General features: G+C 36.6%; 1 protein-coding gene across 1 annotated transcript; it reads right to left on the minus strand.

Annotated features, from left to right (window-relative positions):
* Positions 1–13,791: 13,791 nt before the first annotated feature.
* On the minus strand, positions 13,792–14,773 carry LOC116173934 (protein SREK1IP1-like). Its single transcript, XM_031491676.1, has one exon. The coding sequence runs from the start codon at positions 14,722–14,724 to the stop codon at positions 14,302–14,304; it is 423 nt and encodes a 140-aa protein (XP_031347536.1). The 5' UTR covers positions 14,725–14,773; the 3' UTR covers positions 13,792–14,301.
* Positions 14,774–16,382: the final 1,609 nt, after the last annotated feature.

A 16,382-nucleotide genomic window follows, 5' to 3' on the forward strand; every position in this document is an offset into this window, starting at 1 on the left:
TACGGAGCCATTTTTGTTAAGAAAAAATGTAGGAATTTTTTCCTTTTTAACTTTGTATAAAACATCATTCTGTTGTCGTGAAAACCACCGTTTTTGAGTTATTATCAAAAAGCTAAATTTTTGTACGTAAAATCCAAGATGGCGGCTCGAGTGCATGCGCCTCGAGATCGAAAACTTGGGTTTTTTATTAGGATATCAAGCGTAAGAACATACTACCAAATCGTTACTACCCCACCTTTTTTTTTTTTTTCGCAGCGATTAATATTAATTTTTTTCGGTGTCGCCTTTCAACATAGAAGATTAGGTAACATTTTATGCAGTAGAAAAGAATTAATAGAAGATTCCTACCTGGAAGCTTAACAACTGCTGTCGCGCGTTGGTTGCAATCAGTGGCGTAACTTCATTTTAAGGGCCCTTTCCCTTACGCTTAATATAACCACTTGGATTTCTAATGACAACCGTATTCAAAATATATAAATGAAAGTTCACTAGAAATACACCCCGGAACATTCGGATTCTTTATTAAAGATAGCACCCTCATATCGATTCTTCCGACGTTGCTCGACTCTGAACTTAAAAAAAACTTAATGGTTAGGGATAGCTGCAGGAATTGCTTGTGAAGGCTTCAGGAATTAATCAATTTTACCCAATTTATTTCTTCGCTGTTCAACGTTTGCGTTTTGCTTTTCTCTTGGAGGTTCCACTATGGTATTTTCGTCCATTTCGTCTGATTTCAAAATTGCAAACGACAAGTACAGGTGGCGTATCTACAGACGCCGCTGGAGGTACATTTAAACTCATTTAGTTATTTAGTTTGATTTTGTGATTTCTATGGTTTGTGTATGAATGTGTTTCGTCCGTGCAGAGGTAAATGCTAGAGTGTTAAAATTACTTAGGGGCATTCATGTCGAAATACACGTTCAGTTTAACGTTACCGTATCCAGGACCTGCAGATACCTTCTGGACTTCAGAAGGTCCCGCTAATTAACAAAGTGTTTCATGTACTTCATGTAAGAGACTTCCGAATGTTATTTTTCACAAATGGGAAACGAGTGGGGTTGCTTTTAAATCTCTTTGAGCTGGCTAGATCACAAACTGTCGACATTTGTTCTAAATCGTTTACCTTGATTGCATTACGTCCGTTGTATCGATTGAAAAAAGAGTCCGTAAAGTTTTCATTAAAGAGTGCCATCGTGGGTGGGTTGGTGAAAATAAAAAATGATAGACAGCGTGTTGACAAAAATCCAAGAGGTATATTTGTAAGATCAGTGAACGAACTAAATCGTGAACATCTTTACAAACTGATGATAATTAAACTTCTAAAACGTATATCCACGTCCAAAACAAAGAAAGCAAAACGTTTAAATAGGACCTAACAAATGGCCTTTAATAATATTTCCACACCACATTTATTATATGAACAGGCATATAACTGCATCACGGGTAATTTGTTACATATTTTATAAAGGATACTCGGTAGGAAGCAGCGATGCAAAACTGTTAAAAATTACTCACGATTGTCAAGGATGACATATTTATTTACAACACCTTCACACAGAGAAAGAGTATGTAGGCTAGAAATAATTAAATATTTTGTTTGTAGACCACCCGCATTAACCGAGGAGAAAATGTGGCAGTAATGTCGTGTTGAATTTTATTACTTGGCTTGTAACACATCCAGAACAAAATGTATAAATACAAAGTTATTGCTTTCAAAATATGTTAGCGGGTACATATTCGAAATTTCGCTCTGACGTTGCACATGAAAAATGACGATGATTAATGGCTTAATATTGCGTAGGTACTATTTATGCAAAACCACATGTCGGTGACAATATTTCTGGGCCAATAACACTTTACACCTCGCGCGAGAGTAAGTTCACAGGCCAAATTTAATCGGAAATGGGAAACATTTTTGCCATATTGTTGAATCGTCAGCATATCTGTTAATTAACGAGCTTTGAAAAGCGCTCGTTTCCGCCGACAGATTTACTACCACTGGCACAATCCAGCTGCAATAAAACTTAACATGAACAATAATGCGGAGGAAACATTAACTGAAATAAACAGCGGGTAGGTATATTATTAGCTGAAGAAAGGATTTTAGTAAGTTGTACCTAATGGTGTATTTATTCCTATATTGAAAATAATACAAAAGAAAAACAAGAGTTGTAAAACTTAAACCACTATTTCTTTATATCAAAAGATTCGCAGACATTTCATATTGAAACCAGAAGTGTTCTTTTGAACTATGGTTATCGTTCCCCGTTGAGACATGAACACGAAAGCATCTCGTCCTTCGTGGTTGGTGCTCCAGAAGTGACATCCTCCTGTATATCAATATTGTGTATTAGCCTTTTAGTGTAGAACCACGTTGTTTCAATTGCTGTAATTCAAGCCGGCTTGATTGGAGTTGTATTTATAAATCATTGATTAGTCGATACTTTACAGGATTTTGTCACTTACGAATAATTTTTAGTTTAGGAACCGTAATATACAAATGTATGCACCATAATCAGGGTGTGAGCAGTAGACTCCTTGAAGGAATTTTTTAAAATTAAAAAAAAATGGTTTATAATACCATCCTGTTTATACCAATTACATTTTCCAATGTTATTTATAAGACGCCGACGACGCGACGGTGCGATTATAACAGATTTAACATGGCTAATTGGATGCCGTGACGGCTTTCATAATAGCACTATTGTTATTATGAAACTTTAACTTTAAATTGGGGACAAACATAAGTCGTTTCTTATTTTTGCGGATGTATAGGGTATCAATAACGTTTTGAGCAATCCCTTCGGTATCAGAAGGAAGAATAAGAAGAATATTGATAATAATTAATACTATTTTCACTGGAGAAACGTTAAAGCGCGATTACTATGACATCAACTAGTATGTAACGGCGTAGTTACAGTTAAAGGGGTTGAAAGGCTTGCATAACATAATTTTATTCTCTACGGCACTGATAAAAATTTTACTGTAAAAATGAACTTTTTTATGAATTAATTAAATCCACGGCTAGCTCATTAATAAGGATCTCTTACCTTGCGGTTGGTTCTTTATTTCCACTTATAATCTCAAATTAAAACCTGTTTAATCACTTTCAGCTAAATATTCATGTAATTGGATTACTTCAATATAATATTAATAAAAATAATAATGTTTCAACTTCACTTTTTCTTTAGTTCAACAGACACAAATTAAAATTTCAAGCCCTATCTAGTGATCACGTTTCAAATCTAATTATTTATCTCGTACTATTTATAGTTGATGCAACACCTGGTACATTTAGATATGCAAAGGTTTACACACTTCTGAATGCTAAATAAAATTTAACCTACACCAAAGAATGGCATCAACCGTTTTAAAATTTAACTTCACAATTAATGAGACAAAAAATCACCAAAATCAATCAATCCATAGAGAAATATACAAATCTGTTCACGGAATAAACTTCCGTTGGTCGACCTCTTCAGGAATATGATAATGACTAACAGCCTAAATTGTTATACAAAATCCCGGAAACGATCGGCTCCTGTTTTTATTTGATGAGTTGAAATTTTCTCCAGATTAAAGTCGATTTTCTCCTTTTGAAAAGCGGCAATTCGGAACCCCTTGTACAATACAATTGGACCTTTTGTATCGCCTGGTAAATTTGACGGGTCGTTGAAAGCGAATTTTGGGAGACGGTTGACGACTGAATTGAGGAACAAACTGGGGTTCAGGTTTCTCGAAATTGGTAATTGAAATTTGATTTACTCACTAATATAGAAATGTCAATTATACCCTTATAATCTCCTGTCTTAACAGCTAGCAAAATCACTAATTAATTGCCCTTAAGCTGTGTACCGATTGCCCTTTAAATTAGAATTTGGTTAATAAACTTGTTTTTTTATTGCAACCAACCACTGCAAATATAAACGCAATAAACTTTCCGCACCCTGGACTACAAAGCTTACGTGATAAAATTTTGAATCACGTGAAACCAATAATGCAGTACGATATTGTCCGCTCACGTAAATACGATATTTTATATTAGTTTTATTTGTAACAGCAACTCGCAATCAAATTAAATGCGCACACGATAATATTTTCGTCGAAATAGTGGCACAGTTTTCCATTGTAATTTGGCATTTAACTTTCGCGAAATATCATGAACGGTTACGCGACTGTTTAAATCTTCCGTATACATAGATTGTAATCTATGTATACGGAAGATAAAAAATAACAAATTTGTAAATTTGTCTTGAAACTTTCAATTGAAAATGTCACGCGCTCTACAAATGCAGCACTCAACTTTCACAGATTCGTTCTGGAGGTTCAGTTAGAATCTAATATTACGTGATCAAAAATGCCGCACTTGAGTTACATAGTTTAGCCTTGAAGGCTCGCCTAGAAATCCTATTCCCCCACCCAATTTTTACTTATGTAGCTGCCGAGACCGAATATCGAAACGACCCCAACGCAAAACAGGATTCAGTTACTTTTTTATACGTGTTAAGATATAGCAAAAAAGCCGTCATTCATACTCGGCGGAAACGGTCTTTAGAACCGGCAACAGTGTGAGGTTTTGACTCTTATCTGCTGAGACACTGGTTGCTTATCTGAAAGCGCGTCTTTCTCGCGCATTTAAATTCCGTTCTCTTTCATTATTCAATATGTACCTACACCTATAAAGTTTCCTATATATTGCCGACCTGCGTAGCTCAGATGAAATTACGTTAGTAGCTCTAACTTTGGCTACAAGGATCCTGGGTTCAAATCCCAGGTAAAGCATGGCTGTTTGTGATTGTATAGTGGGTTGAGTGGGAAGAGTAGCAAATTGCTAACACTCCGCCCACTATAAAATAAAGGCAATAAAAAAAATGTAACTAACAAAAATTCAAAACTAAATCTTTCGAAGCCTAAAGTGACCACCTATTTTAATATTAATTTACGAAAACGTTTAGATTAATAAAAATGCTATTTGAGCTGTCGTAGATTAAAGTTAGAATGATACACGTTCGATATGAACGTTAATAATGAAACTAGTATAACGACACGAATTTGGCACAAAGAGGAAACGCGATCCTCGAAACGTTATATTTTGTCCGCTTCCACCGAGATGGACCTTAATTTTTCTTACACTTAATTAATCACACCTACTTTTTTCATCACGTATAATTGTGTCTTAAATAAACCTGCCATGTTTTTTAATGTTCCGATTGAAAATATTCTCTCCATCAGAAAAAGCTATCCTAATGAGTTAAAATTCATATATGAAATCTACCAGACTTAATAAACACACTGTATATGGATGAAACCGAACGGGCGCTCCATTACTAAAAACCCTAACTCGTGGACACACGTATTTAGCTTCCAGGCCAATTAAGTAAGCTTAATTACCGGTAGCTAATTAGATGTGTTGCAGCAAACCTCATCTGATTTGGTTGTTTAGTGTCATTGGAGGCGCGCTAAATTATCAAAATATTTAAGGCGTGTTCCAGGTTTTTATCATATCAGGGAGTCTAAGAATGAATTAAAGAAGCTTTAATGTTGGAGTAGTTTGTACAAATTCACCGTACTGGCGTTCTCTTCCAGAAATTGCAAAATTTTACAAAAGGTGAGGCCGTTAGTTAGAGGGAATCTTTCATATTTTGGTGAGTTGAGGTTAGCATTTGATTTACATTTCTACCGTAGGTACCGTTTAATTTCAAGGTAGGTATTTAACACTTTTCATTACCATTGTTATAAAGAGAGTTTGATATTGATATTTTCCCGGCACGACGACTGTTGTTATCTACACACTTGCACGCTGCAAAGTGCAAGACTGATAACGTGTTAACACCTCGATTTAGAATTGGTTGATAACCTTGTTTTCACTTACAATTGGAAAGTAAACAAGTATAAATTGTGCACAACTCTTGTACAGATAAAGCGCATTTTTAAACCGAAATAGCTTTTGTTTTGACATCACCAATGGATATATTTCTTGCAGACGTCTCAATCGCTCTTTGTGAGTACCCTCTTCCGACAATCCGTTCTTGAGGTATAAGGCAATATACCCGATCACGATAAAAGGTCGAGGAGGAGGGCTATGGTTGGTAGAAATGAATTCCTTTCGTTGAGACCTTTCATTAGAGTATCATAAAGTATAAAACCTCCCCCTCAACCCCGTACTTTGATAAGAGGACAGAATGAAGGGGAGTAGTTGGTTGAAAACGGTTCCCTTCGTTGAGACCTTTAATTAGAATACAATGAGAGATAAAATTAATTTCAAAAACTATGCTTTCTTAGTAACGAAGCGGCCAACTGCGAACGCTTCTAGATACCAGGTGTTCAGCAATGAGGGTCGACTTCACAGGTATACGAGGTGGTAATAATTTCGGGTATGAAATTCAGGGCGGAAAATAGGTGCTTCGTTACAGGATTTCTAAAAAATCTATGCACGATGAAAGGTGCAAGGTGCAAAAACATGTCAAAAACTTAACTTTTGAAAACGTGAAGTTAACAAAAATACGACCTTCAAGTTCAAAGGTATGACGACACCGTATACTTGTAGACTCGCTGCACATCCAGTATCTATAAGGGTTTCAGGTTGGACACCTCGTGACGACAAGTGTCGTACCTAAAGTATTTGTGTTGGTTCTAGGAGTTGAAAATAGAAGGTAAAGGTATTTCTTTTAATTTCTAGAGTTGTGATTCAGTTGCCACTACCGTAAATAAGATCTGTAAGTAATCCGTCGTTTGCAACGGTTCCCGTCAAGATATTTCAATTATTTTAGTTGCTCTTGTCATTTAGAAGACGAAAGCAAACTAATATTTTAGGAATTCAACCACGTTAAGTCATTATTACATGGTTTTTGTTTCCTATGTGCATTTAACACGAACATTAAAACTACAAGGCGTAATCCAATAATAGGTGGTAATTGGACCACCGAAATTTCAATTCGGTCAATTAAGTGGGTGAAATTACGTACATTTACTTTGGCAACCGTACCGTATTATTTAAATCATAGATCTTTTGACTTTGGGGGTTCTAGCGAAACGTAGGAAATTTTTTGCCTTTTGCATCTTTTTGCCTTTGGTGTTTAACTGGTTTTAACCTTTCTTCATTTTGCACTGTCGCAAGCTACGTTTTTTCAGTACCGTAGTTTTGAGTTTTCCCGTAAATTTATTTTGCATTCGTCTCCTGTAATTCTTGATTTTTTACCACACCATATCCATAGCTTTTGCTTTGTCTTGCACAGTAACTTCTACCGCTCCGTTTAATTGCAAGGTAAGCTTTTTGTTACTCTTCTTTTGATTAATTGTAAGGGAGGATGTTATTTCACTTCTCTGCATTTGCTTTCCCGTAGATACGCTACCGGATCCACTTACTACACCAGTGGTCGTCCGCCGCTTGCCCTTTAAAATTCCGGGAGCTGCCCTTTACTGCGTTTGAGCTTGCCCGAGGCTTCCGAGGCTGAGCATGTAATAATTCGAATACAAATCAACGCTGACTTCTAACTCAAATAATATGATCGAATGTGTGTTCAATCCAAATTAACAACCACATTTAGCCCTAAAAAAAATTGAAATTTCACTGATATAGGATGGCGCATCACCTATATGTGTTGATACCAATAAAAAGTCCGCAAGACGTAGACGTAGAAACCTTAATTTGTTTGGGGTTAGACTTAGTTGCGGTAGTATTGGGGAAAGGTATTGTTTAATTTTAGATTTATGGTGTTTGTAATTGTTTTTAAATTTTGTCACGTGTATTTACGAACCCAATAAACGTAAACTCCCTTGCTATTTAGGCAAGCCGTGCAGTTTAAAAATTGTTTGTAAAAATAAATGCAAAATCAAGTATTAGCCTATGCCATTTTAATATTTTATATTCTTGTGTAGGTGACCAGGTGGTTCACAGCATCAATATGAGATCAAATACAGAAAATGAAAATAACTGGTCTCTAATTATAGAATTTTCGTTTAATATTTTTATTAAATGTGTTAGGTATAGATAGGCACTTCCGCAGGCCATACGAACACGGTATTTAATATTTAAACTAGGTAGGTAGATATAAAAAAGAAAATTCGGCAGACATGCCTACTTCAATGGGAAATGTGATTATTAAACGGGCGAAAGTTAAACATTTGTGGTGATTTATGTCCCGTTTCAGTGCGACCGCACACAGTAGTCAAAGCAGGCATAAAGTTATAAACTACATGTGGTAACGTAGTAATTATCTTTAAAGCAAACCGTGTTTGTTGTTCTTAAGCCGATTTGAAAAAAAAGCTTCCTTTTCGAAGAATGATCATAATACGAGATCGTAGATCAAAATAAAACGCCTGCAATAACAAAATGAATGTCACTTCAATACGTTAACGTTGACGAATGTGTGATGCGGGCCTTAAAGAAGGTGGGTACCGACGATGGCGGCGGCGGCGATCCAACACAGAACCGCGCTTTGTGCGTACATCAGCCCGTCTTGTTTGTGTAACGATAAATGTTCACGCGGTTTCACAAATAAACACTCGAATTTCTAGAACCATTTTCTTATTTATGTATCTCTTTATTGCCTAAACTTCAATGTTTTCTATTTTCGTAATGACGCTGTAACGCTTCGCGGATTGGCGGTTTCGGCCGTACGGGTGGTCTCGCACCTCGTAAACTCCTGCCAGGATACGCGAATCTGACAGTTATTTGAATATGAAATATGTTAATCTTTTCGCTTATTGTTTTCTTTCAGTTTAACATGAAAATATTCTAGTCGCTCCGAATTGGTTCTTAGATGACAAGAATATTTCAAACACACTTTTGGAATGGAATATCATAAACTAAACAATAAATTAAGGCCCTTTAGTTTCCATTCAGGTCGTAGACTACCTATAAACAAACACCAATAAAAACAGATCCCTTCCTTAAAATAGCATTGGGTACGTAAAGGCGCAATAATCTCGCTGGAACGTAGGCGAATTTCTTTAAGCAACCCCACAACAATCACTCGGACCACATAATTCGGAAACGAGCACATAAAGGGGAAAGGTCCACCCCGGCCTAGGTAATCAAACTCTGTTAAGAAGAAGGAAAAATGCACCCAAATAGCTCAAAATGTGGAAATTCTTCACAACAGAAATTATAAGTAGCCCTTCAAATTTGGACTTAATGTACAAAATGAGTTTTTTAAAGTGTTACAGGGCGATTTATGATATTTTGGTGACTTAGGGGGGGGGGGGCTAACGTATTTTTTATTTTTTTTTCTCAATTTTAAGGTTGGTCGGTGACTTTGACGTGGGGTCGGAAGAAGTAGTAGAAAAGAATGTTTTAAATAGCAGAGAAAACGTTTAGCCTGACTTTTTGGTTAGCCATTGTTGCATCCCCAAACTAGAATTTGTTCCTTTAGTGATTTATGCTTAGCACACCGTGTATATCACTATTTCGCCTGTTCCTGTATATATTCCCACTTCTTATGTGCGGCGAAGTTAAGATTAGCCTATACATTTATGCTTATTCGTCGAACAACAATCAAAGAAGAATACAAGATGTCGTCGTACAACCATAATAATGAAGGTGTCTGTTAAAAAGCAGCATGCCATTTTCGTCGAACTTATTTGTACAACACTCTGAAAGGTTTCGTCGATAGCTTCACCTTCGCCAAACCTGAACCACCACCTTCGTTGTTTAACCAGCCAGAAATGTACGTTATCGCTACCGCAAAAATCAACCAACGCCAGCCGTCATCGTCTATTGCCTTCGTTTGTTTATCGAAACTACTTCGAAAGAACATAATATAAGTAACTCCTTTCATTCATGTTGCTTTCATATACAAAATTTATTTAAAGTTCTCTGAAATCATAACAAAAGTAAAATTCAAAGGTGAAAGTAAAGTGCCTACCCTCATCAAACCTGCTTGACTTATATTCGATGAAATGCGGTCTTCAGGCGAATTTATTTGGGTAGACCCACGACGTGAAATACAATCCGAGAACACCTCAAACCTCGTTAGCTCTCTACTTAAAGCTCTACCAGAACACATCTGGATCCCGGTACAATAAAAAAATCTCAAATTTGACTTTAAATTTCCGATTTTAAAGCAAACAATGGCCACGTTCCAATTCTATAAATTCCAAAAGGATCACTAACACAAATATTAAAGACACCTGAAGTGAACTTTGGGTGCGGATCAACAACATTAATCATAATCAAGCATGAGACATATATCTGGATCGTTAAAGGGATCGAATAAACCCACGATTTGCACGATTTCACAAAAACAAAATCTATTCTACTCGTACATACACAAATTGAAGTGAACATAAAATTCTCATTTTCAAAATTGAACTACAATCGCGTCCGTTAAAACATACGCGTTCGAAATCAATAAACAAAATCAAGAAATCTTATAACTACTTACAGTTTTCTGTTACGAATCCCAACAACGAAATCCGGGCTCACAGAAACCTATAATAAAATTACGAAAGAAAACAACGCATTGAACCAAAATGTGACGCTCTTCTGAAATTCTCTCCAACACCGGTTGCAGAAACGTTGATTTTATTCAAATTTGAATTAACTGGATGAACACATAAACACACGAGCGATGAAGCGAATGACTGTCCGTTTACACATGACTTTACCTTGAACTTGGCTGAAGACGTACCGAATTCTATTTGACAAACAACAAGATTGTTTACACGACGAAATGCAAAACTTTGCTACCAAACCTTAACGTAGAGACGTCCGTCTTCTAAATTTCAAAAGCGAAAGCAAAAGCCTTTTTTAACGAACCGCACCTCGGCCTCGAAATTGGCAAAAGATCACCTTCCAACGCTAACTCCAGTATTTAACATGCCTTCCCTCCTTGAACAGATCAAAATTCGTCATCCAATTACCTGAGCCTGGGAACGCGACAAACCAATCGACATTTCGCTCGGGGCGCTTTATTAAGTCACGTAGACAGATTTGACGCAGAATGATGTTATCTAAAATATACAATTTTCTACAAAAACAAACAATTTTTTCCGATTAAAATGCATCCTTATCTGTAGATAATTACACATCAACCTTTTATAAAAATAAACGCAGTGACCAATATATCCAATCTGAACTGTCACATAGATGATTCAAGAATACAAAAAATGAGAGATAAAATTTCTCTATACTTAACAATTCTAGGAAATAATCTTTTTACAACGAAGCAAACAAATAACTTGGATACAAGCTATGATGCGCAATCATAGTTTTGTTTTCATCCGTAAAGAACCCCACCAGATTAATTAAATGAATTGAAGTGAACATTCGATTCGTAATTAACGACCGGTATTTAATTCAGATGATTGGACCCAAAAGAACAACGTCCACATCAGTATTGTCTATTGTTTATTTAAAAGCGTTTTTGCGATATCGCCTTGTAACACTTTCAAAAACTCACACTGTATAATCAAAGTAGTCGCTTCAACCAGCTCTTCAGGCTATAATCCTTCAGTAGTTATTATTTTTCAGTTTATCTAAAACAATTCGATTTTCGATGAATTTTAGAGGCAAGACTAGGGTCTGCTTTATTTTGTTGTGTTAATTGTCACTTATCAGTTAGTACGTAATGATTTTCATAACCCTTCTTTGGGCCCTTTTTTAAGAGAAAATTTGACACAGTAACCGGAAATTAGGTGGTAGAGAGGATCCAGACTAGCACTTTTCCCAAATAACCCGAGGATTAAGTGTATTTCGTTTGAGAACCACCTTCAAAAAAGTGCTGAAACCATAATATAAGAGTTAGAAAGATTGGTGGCAGGTCTTTGTGTGGGTTTTGGGGTATGCTCTTTTCGATTTTGCAAAAGAATCATCAAAATTCCTGCCACAAAAGGGCGCACTTCTAAATGGGGGTGCGACAAAAATTCTGATTTCGACGAAATTTGGTATCTGCGGGTTTTTCCACATGAAAATCAGAAATCTGTGGCCGGACAACAAAAATGGAGAGAACTCCACGAAATGTGTTGTGTACATTCTTAGATGAGTTAAAGAACAGAATTTTCGAACAGTTTTTAGATATCACTTTTGAAACAAAAGTTATACTCATTTTACAATTGGTCCTTCGGATCAGAGAGGGTCCCATGCTCTACTCTACTAGTCGCCTAATTTGGTGTGTAGTTGAAAAATGTAACGATTTAAGTCGCATATAGCTCTGCTCTTGCAGATGAAAACGTGAACAGTACCTAGACATGTTAAAGTCGATTATCACAAACAGAACCGCATCCCTACTAAACAGAAAAAAGGTAATTAGAAGGCTCCTCCTCTCGTATTGCTAAGACACACAGCTGCAGGACATATAATATAATTTTACGCAGAGGTTCTAACCTAAACCGAAAAGAACCGGTACTGAAACCGGCACCGATTGCATTTAAAAGAAGACATGATAACCGAAACCGATACCGGTAGTCTCGGAGGTACTGACTTATTATTAATGCCAAAGAACCGGTATTTTTCGAATATCTCTCGCTTGTAGGTAGACTAAACACGCTACGCCATGTGACTTGTGAAAGGGAAATCCGTGTTATATGGTTGGTGTCTTTTCTTAGATTCACAATTAGTTATTACTGATGGGTATTATTCCACATATACACAAAGAACAGATTGCATTTCATGGGTCCTAATGCATTGAAATTGTGTCGCCCATGAAATGCACTGCGTTAGCAATCTGTCCTTTGTGTATATCTGGGATAATACTCCGTAACAACTGTAGTGTACTTAATCCCCAGGTCCTACGCTAACTTCACACAACGAGAACACGGAAATAAAGTCAACCCGGCAACGTTTATAAATAGCCACCCGAATGACTATTCCCTCCAAAATTAAACAAGATCCTGCTTAAATTTGAAAAGTGGCACGTGACGGGCAGGGCGCCCTTACGTTAGTTGTCAACAACGCTTTGACCTGAAGTACACTAGGAAAGTAACGTAAAATAAAACACTGAAATTGTGAAAAGTTTGTTTAATAATGATCGTTATTATTAAGATTGTGAAATCCCTGATATTTAGTTGATGTACATTAATATAAGCAAAGCAAGCAAAGCTAAAAGGTGTCGTATTTTCGCCAAAAGTAACTACCAAGGGTAAAAAGAGTACGACGGAGAAAAACCTTGCAGTTGGATTAATACAAATAATTTGTGCTAATCATCTACTATCAAGTGCAGTGGTTAACAAAGATAGTAAATGAACATTGCGAAACCCAACACACCACCAGCCCACCATCAATCCCGCGTCATTGGAATCTATAGTAACCCACGCTGACTTTCTTCCCAAGCTGCAAATCCAAAAAATCCATGTTCCCCGGCATCTGCGCAGAACGGACGAAATTGAAGACTTTTCACGATTTTTGTATAGGTATAGACTACCCAGTGTTTCGAATTTTTTCCCATTTATGATGTTAGGTGTGTTACCTAACCGTAGGGGAATGTCACGTGTATACAAAGTATAAATATTTAAAATGTATTTTTCGAAATACATCAAGAGTCTAGAACGGTTTTTTGAAAGTTGCATCTAAGTACAAAACTCCCAAAATTTGTGTTTCTTTTTTAATGTTTTCTCAGAATCCGAAACAAGTGGATGGTTTTACTTTTACTAGACATTCAGATATTCCAAATTTCGTTGAACTTAGAATTTTTTACGGATATGTCCGTTATCTTGGGGTGGAAATTTTGGAAAAATGTTTACAAAACGTACCCTAAAACTCTGCAGTTGAAAACAAGCAAATTTTTTGGCTAGCTCTACTCCTTACGTTGTATATAAAATTCCTTGTATTAATAGAGCAACAACTATCTAAAATTTGCTCTTAATAAAACTTTTATTTATAATTACAATCTTTATACCTACATTCCTTTTCTAACAATAATTATCTTATGAACTAATCCTGAATAGAGATCTTAAGCAGTTGTTCTGAAATTATATGCATTTTTACTCAGATGCAGATTAGTTCTAAAAGTCAAGATTCATTGGTGACGCCAGTACCGTTGCGTTATACACTTCCGTTACTTACACATGCTAAGCATGAAGGCCCTGACAGACAGAGCACGGTCTGCGATATTTGTACTCTACGTAAATCTAGTGTACCTGTAATATAGAGAGCGTTCTGACAAGACTGCGCAGTCTATCAAAGCAATTGTAATATTTTACAAAGACACCCATTTACCGCTCTGATAGAATATGCAGTCCGCCACGTGGTTAGAATGCTTTCTCTATGACAGGTACCTACAAAGCATTTACATAGAATACAGATATGACAGACCGCAACCTGCCCTCTGTCTGGCAGCACTTTAAGCGGTAGGCAAGTTAAAATTAGTCACTGGAACTCGACTGCGAATGTTTTTTCTTCTTCTTTGCCTTTTTAGTCTTCTTCTTCTTATGTTTCCGGTGCCGATCTTCACTATCACTGCCATCACTTTCGTGCGAACTCGATTCCGACGAGGAGCGATGCCGTTTTCGTTTCTTCTTCTTTTCCTTCTTCTTTTGCTTCTGCTTGACTTTCTTCAGCTTTTCTTTTAGTTCTATTTCCCTTAATTCGGTTAAGGGCGTAAGATAATCCTGATCGCTTTCGCTGCTCGTGCTGCTTACGTCCAACAAAATTTCCTTGTTCGGATCCACCTTGATAAAATTTCTACACTGGTATGTCAGGTGACCCGCGTAACCGCATTTTTTACATGCGGGGCGCACGCTTTCTTTTCCAGGAGGCAGAAGTCGTGAACCATATTCTGGATTCATTCTTGGAAAAGAAAATATAACCTAAAAATATTTTGACAGCTTTGACATACACATGTGAAGCTAGCAACGAATATTGTAATGTAAGCGTTCTATCATGTATACCACAGGGTGCTACAAAATATCAGATTCTAAAGGTAAGTTCATTGCTCTCCGTTCATACGTTTCCGTTAGCCAATCAGAAGACAGCAAATTTTTAAATCGTACGTCGTCTGTTTACGACGGAAAAGTTGGTTGAAGTTGAACATTTACGTTTCCGTTGGTCCGTTTTTAACAAGAGTGAGGTTATGTTTGGTACGTTAACAGTGTTCGCCTCTTCGTTTCTTCACGGTAATAATCAGAGAGCAACGTGTTCTTACTTTCGTACCATTTTTAGATACTGAAAATCACGGAAGGTGCAGTACAAAATAAAATTTAGGTTATGGTTATACGTTGCAAATGTACAATGTGGACGGATTGCTATGAACCTTAACAAAATGTATTATCCGTTTGACGGATCAACGCAACGGATAAACGGAGAGCTATGAACCCACCTTTACACCTAATAAAATACAATCACACTATGGGAGAAAGAATATCTTTGTATAAACCAATTTTAAGAAGGAAACGCGCTAAGGCAGAATAGTTTGCTAAAGGAAGTGATTGAAGAAGCCGTGGAGGGTACAACGAAAAGAGGCAGATGGTAGGCAACCTGAAAAAGAGGATGCACAGATGTGACAATAAAGACAATGGATTGAGAAGGGTGGAGCAACCATCGACATATAATAAATGGACTGCGCGTGCAATGCTAAGCACGGATACTGCAGGTAGAGAGAAGGGAAAACTAAGAGAGCAAGCTCTCTCTTATGGTTACGCATCTGATTGGTTCTATCAACAGAAACCATGGCGATCTCATTCAAATTAAATTGAAAGAACCAATCAGATGCATAACCGTAAGACATAGCTTTTTTGCTTCTGTCTCACCTGCAGTATCCGTAGTACCTATAGTAGCATAGTATATTGACTATAGATACCTACGTATGATATATTACAGAAATATTCCATATCGCCTCGGGATGTAATCTTGCGTGCTCAGGCACTAGACGTCTCTACCTTGGCATATAATGTACTATTTGACAGTGGTTACATGTTGTTATGTATGCAAGCCCTGAAAATTGGGCCATAAAGAGCAATTTTATGGAGAAGTGAATATTTATGTTCTAAAAGGACATACATTTATTTCTTTACAATAATCATTGATATGTAGTTTCAATTGTTTACAGCCCTCTACAGTTCACTTTTTTTTGCTACCAATACCATCAGTTTTGTTATTGTGGAATTAATTGTAGTGCCTGAGGTATAAAATTATATGGTACCTACAATAAAAGAGCCATGGTGTAATAATAATACATTGTTGTGTAGTGTAGATCGATTATATAGAAGATCGACGCCTAATGTATTCCAAAAGGTGTTGCTCAAAGCCCAATCTATAATTATTTACTTTACAATCACAATTTAGCACATTGAAAAACTTTAGACTCCGTTATGTTTTAAAAGATGTTGTTTGAAGAGGTGTTTATAATTTGTCCCATAATCACAATCAGCACATTTAAAATCCTTAGACACTTTATGTGTTAAAAGATGTTGTTTAAAGTTGCTTTTATAATTTGTCTCATAATTAC

Source organism: Photinus pyralis, unplaced genomic scaffold (genome assembly GCF_008802855.1).
Source record: "Photinus pyralis isolate 1611_PpyrPB1 unplaced genomic scaffold, Ppyr1.3 Ppyr1.4_LG6, whole genome shotgun sequence".
NCBI lineage: Eukaryota > Metazoa > Arthropoda > Insecta > Coleoptera > Lampyridae > Photinus > Photinus pyralis.

Bases quoted from the DNA above. Each gene is read 5' to 3' on its own strand.
- LOC116173934 (XM_031491676.1), bottom strand. From the start codon at position 14,724: ATGAATCCAGAATATGGTTCACGACTTCTGCCTCCTGGAAAAGAAAGC.